Source organism: Ailuropoda melanoleuca, chromosome 12, assembly GCF_002007445.2.
Source record: "Ailuropoda melanoleuca isolate Jingjing chromosome 12, ASM200744v2, whole genome shotgun sequence".
NCBI lineage: Eukaryota > Metazoa > Chordata > Mammalia > Carnivora > Ursidae > Ailuropoda > Ailuropoda melanoleuca.
The window spans coordinates 51,133,369-51,160,041 of record NC_048229.1 but is presented as its reverse complement, the minus strand read 5'-3'; the positions used below and the strand labels follow the sequence as shown (position 1 = coordinate 51,160,041).

The following is a 26,673-nucleotide window of genomic DNA, read 5'->3' as shown; positions in this document are numbered from 1 at the left end:
GGCTGGCTGGCCAGTCAAAACCAACAGTATATTCTGGTTAAAAAATCTTTACCTCTAAGCATTATTGTCACTACAGATGATATCTGGAAATTATTTTCATCTCCAAAAGATTGCAATTGTAAAAATCTACAACGTGCGCTCCAAAGGGTTTACTGGGGGTTTTTTTGTGTTTTTTTTTTTTTTAACACCTCTCTATAATCTGCCCAGCCTGCTGAGTAGCACCGACATCAGTAGTACATCAATTTCAGAAAGTGGATTATTTTTACTAGACAGCTATTGTGACATATTGGGTCAGTCATAAATGAAAGATATTCATGCAAGCATGCAATACTTGTAATGAAGTCTCACTCTGACCTTCTGTATGATTGATTCTGTAATTTAGTTTTCTGAGGCAGTGCCTGAAATGAAATGAAATCATGTTGAACAAGTTTTGAATACCCACAGTGCACCAGGAGAAGAAAAATCTGCAGCCCTAGAGGCTTGAGAGAGCAGCTGAACGATTTATCTCTGTGCTATTATAGCCTTTGCCAGCGTTCAACATTTCTTTCTTTTTTTTTTTTTTTTTCTTATTTGGCTTAAGTACTTAATTCTGCAGGTAGCTGTAAATGGGAAAATAAAATGCTGTTCAGATTTAAAATGACAGGACAGGAGTATGTGCAGGGGACTGATAAAATATCTTGAATAGAACTGACCTTTCATGTAGCTGAAAGTTACTGGGGGATTCATCCTCATAATTACCATATAGATTATTTTTATTTCTTTCCTGCAATGAAACATTTCAGAGAGCAGTAGTGCTGATTGAATGAAAATTGAACTTGTTAACATTCTTTTCAGCTTAGCCTGTTGTACATAACAGAAGGTTAGCTTTGATGAATTTCAAAATTCTCTTTGATATCCAAGAAACAGACAGTAAAATAATTGTCTCTAGTCTGATATTTTGTATGCCCCCCAAAAGAGAATTTATAAAACACACTGATAATTCACATACTTTTTCTTCATACATTATATTTCATGTTTAGAGGTCTGACGTTTTTCTGTTTGATACTGGTTTGGATTTAATTGTGATACCGCATATTTATAGAAAATGCTGCTCTCGTTACTCTGGTAATATCAAACAAAGTGTTAGGAAATTGAAAAGGCAGGAAGTGAGGGAGGCATGTTGGAGTAAGGGAGTCTCTGTACCTGTTAAGGAAAAAGAAAAGGAGGGATAAAAGTCCTATAGAAGATATGCGTGCAGAGAAGAAAATTAAAATATTCATAAGACTCTTAACTCTATTCATAAGACTCTTAACTCACACTCTGGACTGATAACACTTTTAACCAGAGAAATGGGGCTGTATCAGAAGAACACATCGAAAACTTACCAGGCCTATTTTCAAAGTTTTTCTCGCAATCATTTATTATGACTCTGATTTCAAAGTTGAATTATTTTCGTTTTTACAAAACGACTTTCATGCCATTTTTATACTTAAAAAAAAATCTTGCATTTAGAGAAATAGCAGACTTTCAATTAATACATTGTTTTAGCCATGTTGCTTAATGTGTTACAGATAAAACAGTTATTTCATGGGTCATTAATGTGTTTAATGCGTGGAACGTTCTATTAAAACAAGCCCTTATTATTGTTATGAACATGTTCATTGCCATTGTCAATAGAGTCTGCAGCACTGCATTCCACAGGACACTTGCCACGTAGCCATTGGAGGGACCGGCAATCTTTCAATATAGATGGAATGATTACTCCAGTTAGATTTATTTTTGGCCAAGTGATGGTGAAAAAAGTATTTTTATTGTGAGTTAACAGTAGAAAAGGCACAACTTACCTAAACAGATCACCCACGTTGAGTGGAATGGGACCTGTTTCAAGTCCAAATTGTCACATTGAAACGGTACAAACCTTTGGCAGTTATTTGCTGAGACCTACTTTAGAGGGTGATTATACTGTGTGCAAAGGTGCTTTCTTGAATACCAGCATCTCTTCCAGGTCATCCAAAAACTCGGAGTCTGTTGACTGCTTTAAAGATGCTTTTCATCCCACAGTCACTTTTAATTTAGCGATTACTACACCTTGACCATCGTCTGCCCCAGATACACAGGCCACAGGCATTTTTTTTTAAAGGGATGTATAGAAGGCTTTTTTTTTTTTTAAAGATTTTATTTATTTATTTGACAGAGAGAGAGACAGCCAATGAGAGAGGGAACACAAGCAGGGGGAGTGGGAGAGGAAGAAGCAGGCTCCCAGCAGAGGAAGCCTGATGTGGGGCTCGATCCCATAACGCCGGGATCAAGCCCTGAGCTGAAGGCAGACGCCCAACGACTGAGCCACCCAGGCGCCCCAGGCCACAGGCATTTTTATGAGCTGCCTTTCCTTGTACAACAAATAGCTCTGTACCATACATAGCTTAGAATAAATATTCTTTATAATGTCTTTAAGGTGGAGTTAACTTTAGGGTCATCTGTTAAAAGGGGAGTTGTTCCAAACTTCTGCTAAACCCAGTTAGCTTGTGTGCAAAGTGTGACATGTGATCACTTGCTTGCTTGATAACTTTCAAGGAAGAGGATGTTAATGCCGTGATTTATTTCCCTGTATCTTGTTTTTAGCCTGTATAGTTTATAGTTACCTACTCTACGGGGATACCGCCAGCACCTCCCAGTGGGTCAAGGACAGGAGAGACACCATTGTTAAATCCCTCAGATTGCCGAATAAAACTGGCGTGAGGCTCAAATGTGGTTTTTTTTTTTTAGAGGGATGAGGATTACTTGCTGTGCTCTCGCCCCATTTCCTTTAATCATGGCACCTGTCGCTCTTTGAAATGGCCTCCTTTGCCCGTACACGGCCTGTCCCCTCCTGTCGCCTGTCTCAGGGGCTACTGTCAGGCTCGCGCCTGGAACAGTGTCTGGGCTGGAATACACTAGGCGCTCAGTAAATATTTTATTTGTTGCATATAGGAATAAACGAAAGACTATGTATTTGCTAGTAAGAGCATACCTTGACTGCTAAGTAAGAACTGAGGGGAGGCCGTTTGAAGTATAAACAGCCGTAAACATGGAATTCCTCTTTAAACTTTTCACTGAGGCCCAAATTAAATGAGCACAGAGCTGACTCCTTGGTAAAACAAAGGAGTTACAGGGTCTCCGGGTGAAATACCATTAAGTGTTTTATGGTAAACTCTTGGAAATTTTATTTTGCTAAGAAACTATTAATTAACTTTCGGGAAGACTGTTTTTCACAAAACACTCGTGTGTAGGTATGTTTGATTATAACCCTGAGGGTAGCTATTAAGTAAAAATTATCTATTTCAGTGCAGATATTTTGATGAAGTTAGGTTTGTGGTACATAGGTCTGTAATTATCCTTGCTATGCATTTGTCATAACGGTGTTTGTTTCAGGGTTTACTGGGGTTAGGAATACACTAGCTGTGCATATCAGTTGATCATTGTTCATTTGGAGACAAAATTTTAATGTTGCTGTAGGACATAACTTAAATAATTAAGCATAAAATTACCGACCTGAATTTCGTATTTGTAGTTCTCTGATCTTTATTAATACGAAGCAATTTTTATTACTGATAATTGTTTAATTGCTCCATTTCTCAAGAAATATTGTTTAAAAAAACCACCCCGGTGCAAATGTGTTTAGTCACACTCACTTATATATTTGGGTTATTTGCTTCTTAATTAGATGCTATCCTCTATGATGAAAACCTAACATTGGATCGTTACAGAGAATATTTATTTGTAAACGTGCATGGAAGGTGCATATTAGATGTTTAAAAATCCTTTATGGCAAAAATCAACCCAGGTGGAAGTGAACACCACTGTTAGGAGAAAAAAATTAATAAAATAGAATAATAATGTGTCATATCTCAAATAAGATATCAGTTTGAAAGCCTCTATCTTGCATTTGCAGAAGAAACCAAAACCCAATAATTGAGGACGTGTAATTATGTACTAGTAAGTATGCAGCACAAAGATATAATAAATGCCAGGGGTGGGAGGGAAAGGGGTCCCATTTATGTACCAAGAGGATGTCATGGAGGACCAGGCCCTTGCTCCAGGCCTGATAGAATGAGTGAAAACAGATTTTAATATATAAAGGAGATAGAGTTTTGTTGGCTGAGAAAGTAAGAGCAAACTGCCCATTTCCCATCACTCCCTCTCCCCCGAATCCCCACATGTCTTTATATGAAGCATGGCCGGGGTAATACCCCATTGTGATGTGCACAGCGAGGACATTTTTCACCTTGCCAATTTCTTTCAATCTTGATTAAGTCCAGGAGAAAGTCACGGTTTGGGGCTAATAAGTCTTCCACACCTCTTTTATCCTTTTTAAATAAGAGAAAGCAGAGGTCTGGCTCAGAGCCTTAGGTGGGCCCCACATTTAGACAGACTACAACGGTGTTGTTTCCTTCTCTTGGTGTTTATTTGGCATTCCGTTGATCCAGGTGTCCCCAGGTTTTAATTTATGCTAGTGATCCAGAGTTTCCTTTTTAACATAAAATTATTCAGATTTTAACAGTTCGCTCAAATAATTAATGTTCAGGAATCAACTGGATTTTAGTCAATTTAAGAAAATGAGGGACCACTACCAGAAATATCCATGCCATGGTTTCCTGTTTTTTTAAAAAAAAAAAAGACAAAGAGCTCTTTTATCAGATGGGGAGAGAAGGGAGCCTCAGCTGAGCACTCCCCACACCAAGACCTACGCAAACCATCAAGGCTTTGTTGACTTCTACTTACAGGCAAATAGAAGGCAGTGCGCGTCCTAGTATCTTTTCAAGTCCGTGGCTTGCCCATTCAGAAAGACTTGGGTACTCTTCAAAACGTAGCTTAAAGTGTTAGGATATATATTTATATTTATATTGTTTATTTTATAATCAGATTGTCCACCAGTGATTTAGATGGGTTGCCCAGGAGGCTCCATCAGTTAATATCTATTGGAACAAATAACCCTCTAGATAGGTACCAAGCCTTTATGCTTACCGTGGCATCCGTCTACACTGTGAATAAAATGCAGACTTCCTAGCATAGGCTATAGGATTTGTCGTTTTATGGCCATTCCTTGCCTCTCCAGCTCCGTAGCCAGTCCTGCTTTTCCTGGCTCGGTAACACTGGCCTCTCCTTTACTTCCTCGTGCACCGGGCCTTTGCACATATTCTTCTCTGCCTTGGATGCTCTTCCCTCTTTTCTAGCTTAGTAGCTTCTACTCTCCCTTTACACCTCAGCTCTAGTGGGTCACCTCCTAAGGAAGCATTCCCTGATGACCCCACCTTGCACGATCTAGCTCATTCCCATTTCTCCGCTCCGTCGCATTTCACTCTTCACCTTGCCTACCTGCTCCCACCTTACCGGCATCCTTTCCATTGCTCAGGCATGCCAAGCTCTCTCCCATCTCCGACTTGGCTCGTGCTGTTCCCTCTGCCTGGAACATGATTTCTTACCCCTCCTTTCCTGGTTGACTCCTCCTCATCCTCCACACCCAAGAAGATAAGTTTTCCATTATATTTGTCCAATAAAGTAGCTCTCAAATGAGAGGGATTTTGCCCCCCACCCCCAGGGGACATTTGCCAGTGTCTAGAGACATTTTGATTGTCACAACCAGGTTGGACGGGGGAGGCTTCTGGCATCTAGTGTGTAGAAGCCAGAGATGCTGCCAAGCTGTCTACCATGCACAAGCTACCCACCCCCACCCCCACCCCCACCGCAAGGAATTATCCAGACCACAGTGTCAATCCTGCTGAGGTTGGGAAACTCTTATCTAATAACATCAGAGAACAGAGTGAGACCAAGAAGAGAAGAATGAGTTTTTCCCAAAGGATGAACACTTTAGGAAATGATACAAGTGAACTCTAGATATAAAACGTAATTGTGAAAAATACCAGCATTCAGCGCATGTCGGATATAATCGTGGCAATCTGTTATAACCCACTAGTTGCTTTGCCTTTCAGTGATCATTGGTAAGTCTTTTAAGACTGAATTTTAATAAGTGAGAGGTAATGATTTTCAAAAACGCATTAAATTCTTAGGGTTTTATCTATGGTTATATATTTCCTTATTGTGTTGTGACTACTAGGAGAAATTGCGAGCTATTTTTGAGGAGTATATATGAATTATTCTTGCCTATGCTTTGTCGGAGTAAATCTATTAGTCCGTTCTAAATTATGTTTAACTCGGGTAGCGTTTAAAGGAATCACGTGCTAGTTTTCTAGTTTTCAAGGATTTGAGCACTGGTATGTTGGTTTCTCTGGCCTGGCACATAGCACGTGCTCAATAAATACCTTTACACTGAGCTGACATCTTCCTTTACGTGGGAATCCTAAGATCAAAGCAAGTGTCTTTCCAAGGTTACCTTCTTTTTTTTATGGGAAATGATTGGCGCTGTTAAGAATCACCAACTTGCCCAAGGTAGTTGTTAATAATTGGCGGCCCGAAAGGAACTTGAATTTCTAAAAGACCCTCTTACCATTAGTCGTCTTGTACAGTCATCCTCACGCATAGGAAGTTATTATGGGACAGCTGTGGGCCGTGGCAGATGCTAGCACATTTTGATACATCAGTTATGTGGTTCAGGAGTTACTTGAAAAGACTTTAGAGGCTCTTGGTGTGTTGTCCTGTGGGAGACAAGAAACATGGGCCAGCATGTTTGCGGATGTGAAGGCCATGTGGACGGCTCTAAGTGTTGGCAAGTCCTGGGCCCAACCACCAGCATGTTTCATGGGTGGTCTTCACCCCGTCCCCATCGCAGAAAATCCCTATTATTTCTCTCTCTCCCTCTTTTTTAAAGTGACATGTTACGAGCACTCCTGTGAATACAGAGTGCTTTCGTTGAAGGGCGGGGTGGGGGGACGATGGTGGTAGAGAGCCCGGGGCCCCGTTCATCTCTGTCTGTCAACACATCCCTCCACTGTTGGGCCGTGCTCCCTAGAGCACAGTTTCCCCATCTATCTCGCTCCGAGACATTGCAGGTAGAATCTAGAAAGAGCTGATGAAGCCAAGAAAACTTACTTCTTGGCCTTCTGTTTGACCATGAGATCCATCTGGAGCGCCGTAGATGCGAGATCAGTCAATCGGGGATCTGTGTGTGCTGACTTTCATAGGCGGTGGAGCAAAGCAACTTCTGTGTTCATGAGAAGGTTGCATAAATCAGATCATCATATTTCACGGTCATGCCGGTCGGCTAATTTATTCTTCTACAGTCCGAATTAAAATACTTAATTCAGGGGCGCCTGGGTGGCACAGCGGTTAAGCGTCTGCCTTCGGCTCAGGGCGTGATCCCGGCGTTATGGGATCGAGCCCCACGTCGGGCTCTTCTGCTGTGAGCCTGCTTCTTCCTCTCCCACTCCCCCTGCTTGTGTTCCCTCTCTCGCTGGCTGTCTCTATCTCTGTCGAATAAATAATAAAATCTTTAAAAAAAAAAAATAAAATAAAATAAAATACTTAATTCAAATGGGCTCTGGAAGCTGCTTGTAAATACTTAAAACATCTAGATTTAAATAAGTCTGAAAAGACTTTTTAAATGCATTCTGAAGAACATATATGGAGTATAGAATGAAGAATAAGATAGCTTAAGGGGCGCCTGGCTGGCTCAGTCAGTAAAGCATGCGACTCTTGATCTTGGGGTTGTGAGTTCAAGCCCCACATTGGGCATGGAGCCTACTTAAAAAATAATAATAAAACTTAGAAAAAATAAAAAGAAGAAGATAGCTGAATTGCTAGTAGCTAGAGGGCGGAAGTGACGTAAAGAAGCAGTAGTGGAACTTTAAAAGAACATGGAGGAGTGAGGATGCCTGGGTGGCTTAGTCAATTAAGCGTCTGCCTCTGGCTCAGGTCATGATGGCAGGGTCCTGGGATGAGTCCCGCATCCAGCTCCCTGCTCAGCGGGGAGTCTGCTTCTCCCTCTGCCTCTGCCTGCCGCTCCCCCTGCTTGTGCTCTTTCTCTCTCTCTGACAAATAAATTTTAAAAAAATCTTAAAAAACAAAAAAGACTGTGGAAGAATAGACAGCTCAAATTTTTGAGGAGAAAAGGCTAAACAAGTGGTAGAATGCTAATCAAAAAAAAAAAAAATTAGGACAAGCCGATAATGTAAAATCCACTTTTGTGGTACAAGTCTGCAGAGGGACACCTGCCAATAGAATGTGATATTTTAGGAACAGTGGAAGAGGATATCGATATCGTCAGTGAGACAGGGAAGAGTGGGATTGTTCTGGTACATGTGACCCATTGCTCCAGGGATGCCACAGCAATCGAATAACTCAAATTATTAAGAAATGGGAAGTTTATATATTTAAGATGAAACCCGAGCAATTAGCTATACTATTTTACCGACTCATTGATCTTTTAGCTTTCCTAAAAAATTAGGGTTTTTTTTCATTTTGTGTTTTTATAAATGGAAACATTTAAGATGCTCTCCTCTTTACCCTTCCAGTTCTACCCCTTATAACGTGACCATTGTTAAAAGTTTAGATACTCCTTTTAAATAAGAGGTTGGGGGGGGAGCTATCCTCTGTAAGTATTTTACAACTTGTATTTTCAATTACAATATCTTGGATATCACTCTAGGTCACTGGTTCTCAGGTGGGAGAATTTTGTCCCACAAGGGACAATGTCTGGAGATATTTTTGATTGCCATGACTGGTGGGGAGCCAGAAGTTGCTACTGGCATCTAATAGAGGCCAGGGTTGCTGTAAATATCCTGCAAGGCAAAGGACAGCCCCACAACAAAAAATTATCTGGTTCAAAATGTCAGTAGAGCCAAGACTGGAAACCCTGTTCTAAGTCAATACACATAAATCTAATTCATTATTTTAAAAAGCCTCATAATACTTTGTAGTGCGATAGATCATAATTTATTCAACTAGTTTCCTATTGATAGCTATGGCTTCTTATTTAGTGGCATTTATATATTTAATATTAAGACACTAAACGCTCCAATTTAGATATTTACAACTCATTTGTTGCTTATTTAAAGAGCAAACATAAGTCTCTATCAGAAACACTCAAGAGGAACGCTTAAAAATGTGTAGGCTTGTGTATAAAATTAGATTCTGGGTCACTGTGAGTCAAGAGAATTTGGTTTCAGTAAAAATCACAGACTCACACTAAATGACAAGTCTTAAAGTAAGTTGTTTAAAAGCATGTCTTCATTTTTTTTTTTTTATTCTTTGGAATTAAAAAAAGAAGCAGCAGCAACAACTCCAGAGCCTTTTATATGACTGCCAAACACAGAAGGCTACTTTTGAAGGGACTGCAGTAACTTTCAGAGGGGCTAATTCTGATGATCTCTACCTCCTCCTTATACATATTTTAAAAAATCCATTAGTCCATTAAATCATGGCGGGTTGAAGGAAAGAAAACAAGGCAGGTTTAAGAAGAAGAAAGTGATATCCAATCCCAAAGACACTGAATGACTTCCAGATGCCCCTGACAATGTAATTCAGAATCGGAATGACCCTCTGGTTACCCACAGAGGGTTTTATAGAGAGGATGCCCTGAAGCAAACAGATGTTGGCTCTGTGCTTCCCTAAGCCTGTCCTCTCTACATGTCAGATGCACTCCTGGAAGGACCAAGTAAAGACTGGACCCGCCTTCCCTGACAGAGCTGGGTCAAGGGCAGTGGAACCAGAATGTGTGTGTAAGAAGGATGGAGGACCAACTGGTGAGCCAGAAAGGTCTGAGCCTCTGCCTCAACCCTGCCTTGTCTGGTTCCTCGATGAGAAGCAAGAGTTGGAAGTTTTCTTTCTTTGCCAATAGTCTCTTATTATTTTCTTTAAAAGTCATCCAGTGACCGTTCTAGCATGAAATAGACTAGGCCGGATAATTTGGGTTTTGTGCTTTCGACCTTTTAACTTAGGGGCTGCGTCCTTAGAGTTAATGGATAGGGACCATCATCCTGGAGTAGGTCAGACCTATCTAAAGAACCAGTGCTAACATTTTCAGCTTGTTGGTATTTGGGAAAACGAAGAATCCATCCCCACCCCCCATTGTCTGTTGCCTTTTTAGGACCAGAGCCACACACAAGTGCCCCAGTACCGTCAGGATCACTCCTTGATCATGAGGTCCATCGTCCACATGACCGATGCTGCTCGCTCTGGGATCATGCCTCCCACTCAGCTCACCACCATCAACCAGTCTCAGCTCAGCGCCCAGTTGGGGTTGAATTTGGGAGGTGCCAGTATGCCACACACGTCTCCTTCACCTCCAGCGAGCAAATCTGCGACCCCTTCCCCTTCCAGCTCCATCAATGAAGAGGATGCTGATGAATCCAACAGAGTAAGTTGACTGCTGTATTTATGTTACCTACCCGAGAATTTGGAATCACCCTGTGCTGTGTCTTTGAATTTCACTCATGGTATTACCTTCTTTCTATTTGTGGATTTGGCTAGCATTTAAATTCATGACAGTTTAATTTTTTTCTTCACTCTTTTATATACTCATTTTCTGTGAAAAGCGTATTCCACCGGAAATTGGGAGCTCTGGCTTCCTCTACTGGTTATAAGGCATTGAACATGTCACTTCACTCTTGCAGGCATGATTTTCCCATTCTGCGGAAGGGAGGACTTACATTAGATCCCCCAGGAATTCTGAAGTGCTCTGCTTCTAAGTTAATGTTCATGTGGATAAGTTTCATCCAGTTAGTTGGCTGAGCCACTGTCATATTTGACAGCCTTGCACCTTCTATGATGTTTATCACTTAGAAAATTCTAATCGTTCCACATTCGTGCTTCTGTCACGGAGGGTGATAATTCAAATATACATGGTTTGAAATAAAAACTTAGTTGCACGGAGGACTTTTCTGGATGCTTAGAAAGGTATTCTGTTTCATTAACGTTACCTATCCTAGGTACACAATTACTCATTCCTTATTCATCATATTTTGTACACCTACTCTGTGCTTGGCCTTTTACTTGGTTCTGGTGATATAAAGATTTATAAGATAATTACTACCTGTGGGACTCCCCACTGGGGATGAAAAGGAATGTTTAATATTAGCTCCAGATGTGATTGGAGGTATAATCGATGTATCTGGTGTGCTAAGATTGTAATCGATTCTGCTTAGGAAAGTGATTTGAGGAAGACTTTATTGAGAAGGTGATATTTGAATTAGGTCTAAGAGGATGCATAAAAGCTTGTGAGGCAGAAGAGAGAGGCCAGCATTCTGGTCAAGGGAGCAATGGAAGTACACGTCAATTTATGAGTATCATGAACAGTTTGATATGGGGAGGAAAGAAATAGGAATTGAAGAGAGTAGTAGATGAAATGTGGTAGCCTTTCTCATGCAGGTAGTTGAAAGCTGATTAATTATTTGCATAGAGGAGTGGCATAAACAACTTTATGGTCTAGAAAGAGGGCTTTGGCTATAGAGAAAGTATTACCAAGAGAGGGACTGGAGGAAAGGAAACTGATCAACACTTGCTACGAAGTGTTTCCTTTTAGCAAAGGAAGGAATGGACAGGAGGTACCAGATTAGCGAGACGTGTAAGAGGGAGAATCACGAAGTTTTGGAATCCATTGGTTTTTGAAGGCATAAAAGATAAATGGGGTTTTAGTATGAGAGCCAGCATGGATATTAGTAAATGAGAGAATCAGCTCAGAAAGAGGAGTGTTACTTTTTCTCTCATGGAGAAGATGAGAGTTTGGCATGGTCTGGGTTGAATTGGAAGTAACCACGTTTGTGTCTAGAGGTGGGACTACAGATTTGGGGACCATCTGCACATAGATGGGAAGACATTGAAGTAATCAGAATTTCTCAGAGTGTGTAAGAGCAAGTCAAGGCCAGAGCCCTCAGCATCATTTATTTTTAAGTAGCAAATGGAAGAAGAGGAACTAGAGAAGGTTGGGAGTGAGGAGGAAGAGGGAAAGGAGGTTAGATTTGAAGAAGGAGGATTTGATCTGTCCTGACATGTTAGTGCCCCACTGGACATATTAGCACTTCACTGGATATGTTAGCACCCTTCTGGACATGTTAGCACCCCACTGGACATGTTAGCACCCCACTGGACATGTTAGTGTCCCACTGAACATGTTAGTGCCTCACTGGACATGTTAACACCCTACTGGACAGGTTAGCGCCCCACTGGACATGTTAGCACTTCACTGGATGTGTTAGCACCCTACTGGACAGGTTAGTGCCCCACTGGACATGTTAGCACTTCACTGGACGTGTTAGCACCCTACTGGACGTGTTAGCGCCCCACTGGATGTGTTAGTGCCCCACTGGACATGTTAGTGTCCCACTGAACATGTTAGTGCCTCACTGGACGTGTTAGCACCCTACTGGACACAGATTGTGTAAATGCATTAACGGTCTCAGCTCACACTCACAAGGATTTCTGTGAAGGTGAAATGAGAAACAGTGTTTATAAAGAAACTCAAAAGATGTGAATAAGGCCCAGCTAAGGTACAACTGTCCCGGACACAGTTCACACGGATTCCTTTCATTTCACCCATATATCCACTGATCTTCTATGCACTTCTGTACCACGCTGAAATTGTCCTGGCTAAGGAGAGCCTTATTTGCGATTCCTCACTCCTTTTTAACCAAGGGTCTAGGTTTTGTGTAAAGGCAAAGAATCCAGTTTGTTATCTTTTGAGCAACTAAGCTGGGAAAGAAAGATTAAAATTATCGTTGATGGTTTCTCTTTGGGGGAAAGCTATTTCTCCACCTTTCCCAACGCTCTTCGGTCAATTATGCACAGGTTTCTTTCAGAGAATTAATTCTGAACTTTTGTTTAAACTGTGAGATTCTTCATTTCAGGTTTATTCTTAAAAGGTAATGATGATTAGGGCAAGTCACGATTATCCAAAGAAGATACCAAAGGTTGTCACTGTTGGAATGCTGGTTTACAGAGAGTGACATTGAGCTGGAAATTACTCTCACCTTGCCATCGGTCAGGGCATTGTTGGTGCCACCAGTGCCAACTTTTCTTTCAGGAAAATAATATATAGTTGTTTGACTCAATTAGAAAAATCTGTGTCTCTCTATTTTTTTTTTCCTTGGGGCGAAAGCAGCATTTTTCACTGAAGGAAAACTTGGCCCCCGTTGAAGCTCTAACTGAAAAGCATCTGAGTCCCTTACAAGTTCAGATTCATTAACTAGAATTAAACAAGTCTCATTTGTCCTGAGCATTTAGGGAAAAAAGACCATTGAAAATGATTGAATTAATCGTGAGTCATGAAAGACGGCATTTTGGAGAAGAGTTGAGATGTGGCTTACCACCATTTGAAGTGTGTGAACTACTTGCGTGAAGTACGTATGTTGTTACCACTCAAGGAGGGCCACGCAGAAGTGGACTTGTGGTTCCCCCCTACCTTGCGGGTCCAGAGCTCTCAGAGACGCGTTACCTAGCAGTGCTGTCCTTAAGAATTTTAGTAATCGGATTATGTTCCAAATGACTCTCACTCAGAAAGTGATGATACTCTTAGAAAATTTTGAATTTAGGATTCCAGACTCAAGGCCATTAAAAACCAATCTGTTAGTAACTTGAGTCTATCTCTGTTGATCTTCCCCACGGCTGGCTTTTAAAACTGATTTTGTCAAACATTTCAGCTTTCCCGATGAAGTTAACTGCAAAATGATCTCTAGGGGGATACGGCAAGGCTGATACGTCTTTTCTTCTGCTTCTCTGAAAGTGTATTATATGATCACTGAAATCAGATGATGGGAGTAGCACGTGAATCTGGAGCTCTGTGGTATAGGAATGTGGGGAGCTATAGGACTATTTTCTTATCAGTCTTTCTAGCCTTGGTGATTTTAAGTATCAATTATTGCTCTCTTATAGGTTTTTAATTTTAATGAAGACTATCAATTAACTCTCTATCTCCAGTTAAAGGAATTTTGACTTTTTTTTAAATTTCTTGTTAGCCTATTGTTTGGAAAGTTATCATGACTTTAAGAAATAAAGAGGACCTTTCTTTTTCTGTGCAAGCTTAGGGATTGTAGCTAATTTCCATTGGAGTTTCTGGAGACCCGTGAGCAAGGTAACATTCCGGTAAAATTAAAAAGTGAAGCTTCGAAAAATCGATTCAGACTGATCATATATATGGCACATGACTATGGCAAGGGACCTTATTTAAAATATCTGAATATAATCAACATCCTGAATTACTTAGATTTACTTCTAAAACCTTTGAAAATGTAAAATATTTTATGTGTACACATGTAATGCACACACACACACATATATATACATATATATGCACACAATATGCCCACACTTCATTGCCTGGTACAGAGTGTTCTGTTTTTCATTGCTCATAATTGCTATTTAGAGCATATGTTGTGAATGTATTGAAGATACTACTGGGTCTCATTAATCAGTGTTCTAAATGCTAATCTCTGCTGTCCAGTTAACTCTAAGAAAACTCACCCCTCCCCTGCTTTTGCCGGGGACTCCTCTGTTGATGAATCAGTTGAACAAAACCTTCCAAGAACAGTGGCGGACCTGGGTAGGTCTTGCCGCCGTCTCTGCAAGGACATTCCAGGCAGTGAAATTTCTTCCTGCTTTGCAGGCCATTGGAGAGAAGAGAGCTGCTCCAGATTCTGGCAAGAAGCCCAAGACTCCAAAGAAAAAGAAAAAGAAAGACCCCAACGAGCCCCAGAAGCCAGTGTCAGCATATGCCCTGTTTTTCAGGGACACACAGGCTGCGATTAAAGGGCAAAACCCCAATGCCACCTTTGGAGAGGTCTCAAAAATCGTGGCATCTATGTGGGACAGCCTCGGAGAAGAACAAAAGCAGGTGAGGTGAAGATCCAGCAGGGCCGTATATGAAAAGGTTACCATCCTCTCCTCTTCTCTCCTCTCCCCTCCCCTCCCCTCTCCTCTCCCTTTTTTTTTTTTTTTTTTAATTTTACTTATTTATTTGAGAGAGCGAGCATGAACGGGGGCACAGGGAGCACAGGGCAGAGGGAGAAGCAGGTAGACTCCCCGCAGAGCAGGGAGCCCGACACGGGACCTGATCCCAGGACCCTGGGATCATGACCTGAGCCGAAGGCAGACACTTAACTGCCTGAGCCACCCAGGTGCCCCTCTTATACCTTCTCTGAGTGAACACTCACTTAATAGGACTATTTCTCATCACGGCCTTTCCAAGCTATGAATTTAGAAATGCAGTTGTATGACTCCAAGCCCCCCTCCCCCTCCAGTTATGTGGATTTCTCGGTCCCCCTTAAGGGTGCGTGTTCAGAACCCATTCAGAGGAGAAATGGGTCCGTTCAGGCAGCATCCTGCATGCATGAACTTCTGATGATCATCTTTTCATTTGAAATCATGTGGAATTTGCCCCCTTTGTTCAGAAAGGGCACTATGAAGGGATGAGGTCCATCCCGCTTGCCTTTTCTTTGATCCTCTGTCCGAACCCTCATGCCGTCCTGGTGGGCTTCCAAACTTTGAAGCCGCCTCCACGAGGCTCATTATTGTCACCAGGCATTTGATATTTTATTCCAAGTTCATTGGAAGGCTCGGCCATATGAGAGGTATTGAGAGGTTAGCCGAGCTGGTGGTAGATACTTCCTTAGGGCCTTGACTCCTGGGCCTCCCCTTGCGGCTCCTCCGCAGAAATGGAGAGGAAGAATGGCTCCCTTGCTTCTTGCGTGAAACTCCCAATGACCATTAGTAGGGATGGACGTTCCATGTCCTCGGAAGACTAGACCTCTCTTAGTCATAAAAGAGGGTCACCATCTCAGGAATAAAGACAACAGGAAAACCCTTGATTTTTCTTTACAAATCATGACCTCATTCCTACTAGTTTGGCATGGTGCAGCTATAGAACTTGCCCATTTGCGGTGAACTTATTGTTGTATGTGTCACACTGATTTTCTGTCCCAGATATGTAATCCTAAGGGACTGGCAGTCTGCTACGTCTTTTAACTCTGGAGAAAAGATGGTTGCACTTTGGTCTAACGCACAGCCATCAGACGCCATTAAGAAAAGGAAGCGCCTATCACATTTCATATATTGGGACTTGTTTATGAAACTCATTGGCCTCACTGGTGGAAATTTCTCATCTTTTAACTATTTCTGACTTTTTTTTCCTTCAAAAGAAAACCGAGGTGGTTTCATGTTTTCTCCTGTGTCTTCACAACAGCAGACCTGTTGTGGTGGGTTTTTGAATCCTCTGATTCGGTGCCAGTTAGAAATGTGTGCATGAGGGAAAGAAGGCACTGATGGAGAAATTCGTTATTTTCCGTGATTTGAACGCTTTGTAGCCAGTTTTACTCTTCTAGCTACCTCATCTCCTGCCTTAGCGCGAGGCCCTCAAGCTGTTTCTCTCAAGGTGTCTGTGCTACAACCGGAAATCTTGTTTTCATTTATCATCATAAACATCGAGATTGTGCTCCAATGAGGGTGGCAGGGTTTTGTTTTAATATTTCTGTGTGTGTGTATGTGTCCACATTTAAAAATCAAAACCAAGGAGACCCACTTTTTAGGTGAGTTATGTGGTGACCTCATTTGTGTGACTGTCCTTTGATGGCTGGGAAATTGTATGCTAAAGGTGGTGCTAATTGTGGCCTTTTTTTTTATAGGTGTATAAGAGGAAAACAGAAGCTGCCAAAAAGGAGTACCTGAAGGCCTTGGCTGCCTACCGGGCCAGCCTCGTTTCCAAGGTAAACCTGGGCAGGGACTGGCGGGTCTCTGAGTTACAACGTTGAGAACAGCCCCCAAGCGTTGAAAACATCAAGGCAGCTCGCCTTAGAGGTGACCAAAAATGGCGTCTTGAACAACTCATAAACTTAACTTGTTTCCATGAGAGATAACCACAGTGATGGCACAAAAAATAGAAGTTAATGTAAGCTGCTGAATCAGAGTTGTTTCCAGAAGATTCCCTGGTCTCTCTTTCTGTGTGTTGAAACTACTTAACACACACAGATACGAAAGACGGATCTTTAATAGCCTCTTTATCTTCGCTTTCTTGTCAGGGACTGAAATCTGTGCAAATGTCCTCTATTTAAATGGGGCGGTGTTTTGGTCGTATTTGGGACATCCTATAGTAAATTCTCCAATGGTTATATCATTGTAATAGAGGATGTTGCATTTTTGACCAAACCGTTCCATATCCGATAAATAAGTAAACCTAGAGATTATTTAAAAATAAAATTATGCTCCAAGTCCTTAAAAAAAAGAGACATGTATACGTATTATACATAGAGTATAAAATGGACCCTGATGTATTATAAAATGCACCAGTATCCCAAAGCAAATGTCAGTCTAGATTATTATTACCTTGATCCAAAAGGAGCATGAGCTATTAGGTTATATTTTAACATTTAATTAACTTTGTCTTTAGCCTTCCTAGAATTTAGAGAGGCTTTGGGGAGAATAATTTGAACTAATGTTTTTGCTCTCTGGCAATTGGGGATTGAATTCCATTGTCATGCTTGTTGCCTCACGTACCACGTAGGGCTGCGGGCCATGGTAGGCGTTGCTGGCAAAGGCATTTAGAAAGGGTTTATTCCTTTTTCTCTTCCTCACCTGAGCTGTTTCTTCTTTATATTAAGATCTACCATTGGCAGCTGCTCAAATCAGATCAGGAGAGGTCCTCCCTTTTTTCCTGCTGTCAGCTGTTAGGACACCTTCCAGTTCATTAGAAAGAGACAACATTCATCAGGTCAATAGCAAAACGTTTTTCTGAGACGCTGCAAGACTCATCATATAAGATGTACCAGTCCTGGCCTCAGATTTGCATATTGGCAGACAACAGCCGAATGTGTGGGCTACAGATGTTAAGAATGGAGGTATAGTTGGCTAATGAGATAGGGTGACGCGAATAGAGGAACAATGTACATGTACTTCCTAAGTGGATCGTTTATTCATTCATTTACCCAGAAGCAGGCGTAGGTGATCTTTGTGCATTAGAGCATGAATAATTGACCACGCGTGGATTTCAGCCAAGAGCCGGTATCTCAAAAGGCATTCAGGAAACAGCAACCACGATTGGGCTCATCGAGTCTGTGGCTGGGGTAGAAGGGATAACATGAAAGTTATACACTGGATTCCAGAATCAGGATTCAGAAGTATCTCCAAATGGAAGTCAGCGATTCCTGAAAACTGATTGGATGGGATTCAAAAAGAATAAACCTAAAATAGTGTTTGTTGGGGTTTTTTGTTTTCTGTTTTCATTAAGTTAGTGCAGGTTGAGAGCATCCTTAATTTATATTCAGAGCCCTGGCAGGGAACTAAAAACAGTCCTTGAGGTAGACGTTCAGGATAATTTCAGTCTGAACCGAGAGCGTAAGATAGCTTCTAACGGGGTGATCTCACAGGGACAGAGTGTCTATTGTACAGCGTGGTGATGGGACCGCATCCGAAGACTTGGCTCTGCTTTGGACCCTACAAATTAAGGAGGAATGAAAGCCCACCTGGAGGGTTGCCTCCATGATGGTGAGGACTGAAAATCAGACCATATTCAAATAATTAAAAGAATCAGGGAGGCAAGGATTCGGGGGCATGTGATCTTGGTCCTCAGGTTAAAGGCCGTCATGTGGGAAGCCCAAGTTTGAACTCTGTGCCCCAGATAGAAGATCTCATCCAAGGAGTGAGGTCTCATCCAAGAGGTGAGGTCTCATCCAAGGAATGAGGTCACAGGCAGCAAAACCTCAGCCTTCATTAGAAATCATGAGGAGGGTTGCATCATATATGCCTTTAACTGATCCCCCTACATTCAGAGCCTGGGCCCCCCTCTCTTAAGATATGTCTCTACTATATTACTTTTAATCTTCCCAACAACCAACAAAAATTAATAGGAGCATAATATTAAAACATAAGGGAGTAAACCTGGCAGGCAAACAGGACCTCTTTTATCCACTCAGTTCTATTTGCCACTAGGGTGGCATCTGAAGGCACGCTGGTGTGACTGCCCAGGTGTCTAAACATAGACTTCCCTTGTAGTTTCGTCCTAAGACTAGCTGGGTGATTGTTAAGCATTAGAGTTTATAAGAATTATTTTCATGGGTGTATATACAACACTGTGTGTATTTTACCTTATGGGTGATTTAATGGTTCTTTAAAGATGATGAATGAGTCTTTGCAGGTTTCTTCTTACCCTGTGGCTTTAGAATGTGCCCCTCTAGTAGGCATGGAACCCCACCAAACCTCTGCACAAAACCAGAGAGCTGTCCACTGATAGGTGGTGCTTCCCAGCGATAATGTGTTCAAACAGAAGCCATTGACAATGGCTTCTCCTACATTGAGTGATTTTCAGTACAAGATCATCTCTCAGGTTCCTTCTAATGGTAGATTTTTTTTAAATGTGAGTGATACAAATCTGGAAGTAAATATTCAATATCCTTGAAGAGAGTGTAATCCATCAGTTTGATGCCTCCAAGGTGCTCCCACTAACCCCCTCCAGAAACACCTAATTTTGTGAAGAATAAGAGAAAAATTAGTAAGCGCAATCATGTCAATCACTGTTGCATGAGTAAAAGTATTTATTTTTGTGGAGGTAATTATGTATGTTTGGCACAGAGTGTAATAGGTCATTTCTCTCCATAGTTGAGCCTCACATGAGATCAGTTGTTTATCTTGTGGCAGGTTATTCAGTCACCTGCATGTTGAACATTCTCCCCTCATCTAGGACTCCTGTGATAAATTGTGGAGATCTTTGAAAATATTGGGTAAACTGGAACAATTTCTTAGGTTGTAAAATACTTCCATTTAGGATCTCTACGGAATTCAGTTATGTTTTTCTTTTATTCGCGTGAGCACCGTCACACACCACCATGCACGTGCAGAACCTTGGTGTTTTCGAGTAGCGGTTTTCTGGTAATAGTAATTGTTAATTCATAAAAATCACTCACATATACTATATGCTTCCGTGGGCCAGTCCCTATGCTAAATGCTTAACAAATAGGAGTTAGCTTAATACAACCGCTACGTAAAGTAAATGCCATAGAACCGCATTTTATAGGTAAGGAAACTGAGGAACCAGATGGGTGAATTAACTTCCCCAGAGTCACAAAGTTGTTAAGTAGCAGAGTGCGATTTGAATGCGGACAGTCGATACTCTGTTCTTTCAATGTGCTTCTTAATGATGCGGGTCAGCTCAGACTTAACTGCTGAAGAAGAGTTGTTCTTGAACATGTGTATCAGTCAGCTTTTGCTACACCATGCTGTGTAACAACCAGCCCCAAAGCCGAGTGACTTAGAGGAGCATTGATCTCAGAGAGTGCTGGGGAACTGGCTAGTTCTGCAGTCTAGGCCCGGCAGGACCCACTAGTCCTGCTCATCACCTGCAGTCAGCATGGAGGTTGGGGGNTGTCCGTTATCACATACGTGGTGATGGCAGAGTCCCAGAGCAACTGGAAGGGCATAGGGCCAGCCCAGATCCCAGGGGTAGGGGTTTTGACTCTGCCTAGTGGAGGGGAAGCTAAAAAAATCACATGACAAGCGATTTGGGTCCGGGGAAGAATGAATAATGGCAGTCATTTTTTAAAAATCCATGTACGATCCTTAAAAACAGTTACATATTGTCGGTCCTTGGGTATCTTAATATTTGGGGATTTCCTCCCCCACCGCGCAGGCTGCCGCCGAGTCCGCAGAAGCCCAGACCATCCGCTCCGTTCAGCAGACCTTGGCGTCCACCAATCTGACATCCTCGCTCCTTCTGAACCCTCCGCTGTCACAACATGGGACCGTGTCAGCCTCCCCTCAGACTCTCCAACAATCGCTCCCTCGGTCGATCGCCCCCAAGCCCCTAACCATGAGACTCCCCATGAACCAGATCGTCACATCGGTCACCATCGCCGCCAACATGCCCTCGAACATTGGGGCCCCGCTGATAAGCTCCATGGGAGCGACCCTGGTGGGCTCGGCGTCCTCCACCCAAGTGAGTCCTTCCGTGCAAACCCAGCAGCAGCAGCTGCAGCAGCTGCAGCAGCAGCAGCAACAGCAGCAACAGCAGCAGCAGATGCAGCAGATGCAGCAGCAGCAACTGCAGCAGCAGCAAATGCATCAGCAGATCCAGCAGCAGATGCAGCAGCAGCATTTCCAGCACCACATGCAGCAGCACCTGCAGCAGCAGCACCTGCAGCAGCAGATCAGCCAGCAGCAGCTGCAGCAGCTGCAGCAGCACCTCCAGCTGCAGCAGCTGCAGCACATGCAGCACCCGTCCCAGCCTTCCCCCCGGCAGCACTCCCCCGCCGCCTCCCAGATGACGTCGCCCCTCCCCGCCATCGGGAGCCCCCCGCCGGCCTCCCAGCAGCACCAGTCGCAAATACAGGCTCAGACACAGACTCAAGTACTGTCCCAGGTCAGTATTTTCTGAAGCCGCCCGCGGCAGGCAGGTGCACTCGGAGGCGGGCGCGCGGAGTGGCGTGGCGCGGCGGAGGAGGGTACGCCGTGCGTGCGTGCGTGCGTGCGTCCGCGGCGGCCGCTTGTAAGTTGCTGTCGATGGTGCGGACGCGTGTAACAGATCACATGGTCCTCTCAAGTGTCTATTAGATAGGCAATAAGAACACAGTGTAGCTGAGTATCATCTTCTAGCTGACTATAAATCACTTTGTTTTTAAACAAGAGAAGCTGTGCTCTTTTATGTGATGCCTTTTTTTATTTATTCAGGCTATATACCTACAATATGTGAATCAAACCGTTTAACGAATCCTGGGACATACTGATGACTGTAAACTGGCCTCTCTGAGTCATAGAAAATGGCCTTATTTCCCCCAGAAGTGAATACACCGCACTTCGAGGCTCTTTGAACTTCCGGAGCCCTAAAGATAAAAAGCACAGTCGAAATTACCTGAAATATGAAGATCCAGTTTCATACAAACATTTGTATGACGTGAATAGTTGATGGCATTTTTTTGTCATGAAAAAAAAATTAATGTAAATCACAGACTTTTGCCAAAGCTCTTATTTTTTTTCCTAAATCTCTCCAGAAAAGAAAAAAAAATGCAAGTGATTAGATTCCATTATTGACTCATTTCCACTTTTTTAACCCATGACTTCTCCAAATCGAACCACAGTATATGTTGTAACGATATCTATGGCCACTGTTAGCCCATTATACTCATTCCAATTAGAAGAAAAGAATGTGAATATTATATTCTGTGTTTTGAGTGACAAGTTTCGAAAAATAAAAACACTGTATTTTTAAAAAGGGAAATGCACTTAAATGAAAACAGTTATTACAAAAAGTTAAGATTTAAAAAAAAATGCAAGAGTTTTTATTATGATGTGATACCGGTAGAATATTTAAAAGACGCTCCACATCTGAATAATCAATGTAAATATTTTCTTTCAAAGTTGTAAGTTTTCATATCATGTGTTGTAAAGTTTTCATAAACGAGGCTTTAACGTAAACACTGGTGACATAAACCATTCATTGCTACGTTGCTTATTGTGTTTTTATGCTGTTTTATACTTTTTTATGAGTTATGATAGCAGCAATTAAGTTGTTTGTATTTTGCTTAACTAAAACAAAAATGCTTTTATCTTGCTATAGAATAAACACATTTCAGTAAAAACTGTGGACTGTATTTTGATGCAACAACCAGGAAAATGTTCACTTTTCAAATAAAATGATACGTCAAATTTCAATTTCGGTTCCTTGAATACGTATATGATGGGAAAAGACACCCCATACCAACTTTTATTTGGGTCAAAGCATCATCTTCTGTGTTCAGATGGAAATAGAATGTCCGTTGCTGGGAATTTGGATCATATGGCCCAAATCCAGGACCTCTTAAAAAAAATGTGAAATATATATATATTTTTTGACGATCCTTTTGTTAAGATGCAAGTGGCAAGGTAAGTATAGAGGAAAAAGCAATTGTCTTCTATTTGGGGCTAGAACTAGCCGGCATTGTGTTGTTCTTGCTATTAAAAAGGATAGTGAAAATGATTATTTCAGTGTTCATTTCTTTCCCCCCTTTTCTTGCTCTGTAGTGGCTCCTCTTTGAGAACAGTGTGACCACTATCCCCAGTTGTCTTGCATGATTAATTACAGCATCTGTCCTGTCAGAAGCTATAATGAAGAGGTCTTGATAAAAATTGCAAATTACCACTGGCAACAGTCTTAAACTGCTTATGATAAAATGAAAATTAAAAACAGCAAGTGTCAACCCTGACCAGAATCCTAATCTGGCAAAAATGAGGGTGTGGGTCATGGTGTCCATAGCTCCTGTGTGCAAGACCTTCAGAAATAATGGGATATGGATTCCTCAAAGTTGTTGTTGTAGTTCAAAGAATATTTACTGTATGTTGTGGGCTATGAATAATGAATTCAGCTTTCAATATTTCATAATCGTCTCGTACTCTGTATTATGTACAAATATTGAACAGCAAGAGATTCTAATTATAAATTTATAGATTTCTTGCTGTAGAAAAATTTATGTCTAAATTGAAGCTTTTCATAAGATGTATTAGTTGACAGGTATCAGTGTTCAAACAGTCTTAGAACGATGCCTAATCACATCTACAAGGAGGCAATTGTGTTCCACAAAGACATGATCTGCTTGCCTCAGACCCATCAGAAGCAGAACTGATGGTAAGAGATTTTCTGTGAATTGAAATCAACGTTACATAACAGTAAGAACCATTTTATATTCTGTTGTGAAACCTTTAGACAAATGTCTTCAAAATTAATTGCTAAACTACATCTGACAGTAATTGTGTATTAGTTCTGTCATTGTCATTTTGAAAACCCACGAAGTATTGCTTGGGAAAAAAAAATGTCACTAGTGATAAGACTTAATTGCAAGCGAAGTCTGTTTTCAACTGTTTGCAGTTAGAAGCAGGTGTTGTAACATCTATTAAATGATTTTATAAATCTTGGGTTTTATCACATTTGATTAAATGCTGCTAAGCCACTGATGGTCCATTTCAAGGGGAAAAATAGTTTAATTACTACAGTTTAAGAAAATTAATCATCAGGCAAAACTGTATGTTTAAAATGTCAAAAGGCTTGAATCATGAAAAGAATTCTCCAACCTTGTCACCAGATTATTTTTCTCGGGATTCGCTAAAGCATATTACAAAATCAACTTGTATTTCGATTTATACATGTGACTGGTTCCTAGTCCTGAGACGTCAGTAAGTACTTGCTGTACTTTTTTGGTTCCAGGTCAGAAATAAATCAGGGTAATGAAAAATAGGCATGAAAAATGTGGTAACTGATTAGTGGGATTTCTAAATGGTCTAACTGCCTTCCCTCTTTAAGGGGTCTCGAGATGTTAACGAGGTTCCCGCGCACCCCCCACCTCTACCACGCACACCTTCTTCCTCCCCCGGCCGGGTGCACGTGATTTTATTACTCTGGCTAAACACGATCCCTTTTTTTGCATTAACCTGTACCGCCATATGATGGTGGGGCATAAGGAGTTTTCATTTTTAACTGACACGGGGTCATTAGTTCTCAACTCAAAGAACAAAAGCTTAAATGCCTTTGTGCAGCATAATTTCTGCTATATATTACCGCCTGACGGAGGTTTGAAGGCGTTCTGGGCAGATGGATTAATATCTCAAGTTTAAGTAGAAGTCCTCTGTGTCCGTTCAGCGGGCTTCAGACCTCTGAATGGTTTCTTTCCCGTAACTCACTTCGTGGAGCATTTTTCAGCACTGGACTTCAATCTAACCTTTCCTCCTCCCCCCCCCCACCCCCTTTGTTTGGCTTTTGTTTTGCAACAGCTGTTATTATCGGTTTTGGTCAGCTGTGATTGCTGGAGGCAAAATAGGACCAGATGGTGTTTTGCTATGCATGAATGGCGAGTTAGAGGCGTTGAGATTGAATAGGCCAAGTTTGAATGGTGTCTGTGCACCACCTGCCTGCCTGGGCTGTGGTGTACGCGTCACAGTAGCATGATCCGCCACCGATCTACTAGAATCGGATGGGAAAGTGGGGCGCGGGGTGGATTTTCTCCATATTTATTGATCTTCCATGCACTCACAGAATAATGCACTGTACAGTCAATTTGAGTTAATTGGATATGACACGGCATGGGCATGTAATCTATCACTCTAGAATTCTGGTTCGCTTTCAGGATTTTCGCTTTCAGGATTTCATTGCTCACACAGACACACACAGTAATAGCAGAAATTAATGGGCTAAGTAGACACAAGCTTAAAAAAAAAAAGTCTGTCTAAAATTATAGCCTTAAGAGTCGGAGAGTGAAGTTTGGGAAGAAGGGACATCTCATGATGATACTTGTGTCAGCTAACAGTGCCAAGTAAAGAAAAGCTATGATCCTGGCGCATTCAGACAGCCCTCCTCTTTGTCAGTTACCCAGCAAATATTGCACATTTATAAGAAATGTGCCTTAGTAGGAAAACCGCACAGGCTCACAATCAGATTGGTGTTCTCTTAGAAAATATTCCTAGATAAAATTTCCTCCCCATCCCCTCGACTGTAGTTAGCTTTGCCGACTATCTGAAGTAACCTTAAGGATTAAACCCTTTCCCTGAATTTTAAAGTCAGTGAACGGTTCAACCCATGTTGATTGTGATCCTACAGGTGTGAGGCTATGTGCCAGCGTGTTACAGAGGGGAAAAGCTTAACCACCCACGAAACACGGAGTGAGATGTGCAGACAGGCAGCTCCATTTGCCTACGGCCCTAATTACTTAAATTCACTTCTGCTACATGCAAAACACTGTGATGGGTCCCAAAGGAGACGCAAAAATAAACAAGACCTTCTGTTTACTTTGTATATGTTTGAAATTTTCCATAATAAAGGTTTAAAAAATAATAATAAGCCATCTTCAACGTCAGGAACTTTTATTTATTTATTTTTTATCGTGGCGGAGAAACGTACCCACCAGACAGAATGATGAGTGTGCCAACAAGAGACAAAGCAAACTGTTCTGGGTGGGGTTGCTTTTTTTGGTAATCTAAGAAATTGAACATTTATTTAGAAAGGGAAGAGATCACAGTTGGTTAGGGGTATTAGGGAAGGCTGCATGGGATCATTGGCATTTAAGATGTGCCTCGAAGATTGGGTGGGATTTCAGTGGGCCAGGATGGAAGTCATATCCTTGTACAAGCAGGAGACGTTTCCAGACAAGGGGAGCAGGAGAAAAGCCATTTATGCCGATAGCACAAGCACCATCAAAACATCAGTGGACAGTGTAGCAAACTGGACACACAGTGCTTCTGGGGAGGGGAGCAGGAGAAAGTACTAGAAAGGAAATGAGTTAGATTTGGTCTGGGTAAACCTGGTGAGGGACTTGGGCTTAACTCAAAAAGCACTAAAGTCCAAATGACAAAGGTATGATCAAGATCGATTAAATGTATGAAGGGTTTTATCAACTGACTTCTGAGAAGGGGGCATCCAGTTGGCATTAAAGCAGAGAAAAATGGAACAAGAGTCCCACTCGAAAATGTACCTCCATACTCTAATTATTCACATCCTTCAATAAAGCTGTAACTTCATGTGCTCTCACCTCACCCCACTCCTACCTTCCTGGTACAAGAACACCAAGGACAAAGCCAAAGTAAGACATTTTTGGTGACGACTAGAATAAGCCTTATCCCTACATTAGCATCAAGAGGGAGATCATTTTTCTGTGTTTCTGCTGTGAAAAGAAAGCTATTTTCACCACTGGTAAAAAGTACCTCTCAGTGCTTGAACTCAAATGTGATGAATGATGAAAAGAAGCCCGTGCTTTGTTGCCGAGTAAAACCTCAGGCAGGCAGCCCTGGGAGGGATGTTGGTTATGGTCTCAATTTAATTTCAAAGAAGAA

General features: G+C 41.8%; 1 protein-coding gene across 4 annotated transcripts in view; it reads left to right on the top strand.

The window, feature by feature from the left end:
* TOX3 (TOX high mobility group box family member 3) overlaps positions 1-22,858 on the top strand; it is a 111,079-nt gene extending 88,221 nt beyond the window's left edge. For all 4 annotated transcript variants that reach the window (XM_011218430.3, XM_034638652.1, XM_034638651.1 and 1 more), the window contains exons 4-7: positions 10,001-10,270; positions 14,510-14,737; positions 16,524-16,604; positions 20,516-22,858. In XM_011218430.3, the coding sequence (XP_011216732.2) occupies positions 10,001-10,270; positions 14,510-14,737; positions 16,524-16,604; positions 20,516-21,259 (1,323 nt within the window). In that variant the 3' untranslated portion in view covers positions 21,260-22,858. The remainder of the gene's footprint in view (positions 1-10,000; positions 10,271-14,509; positions 14,738-16,523; positions 16,605-20,515) is intronic.
* Positions 22,859-26,673: the final 3,815 nt, after the last annotated feature.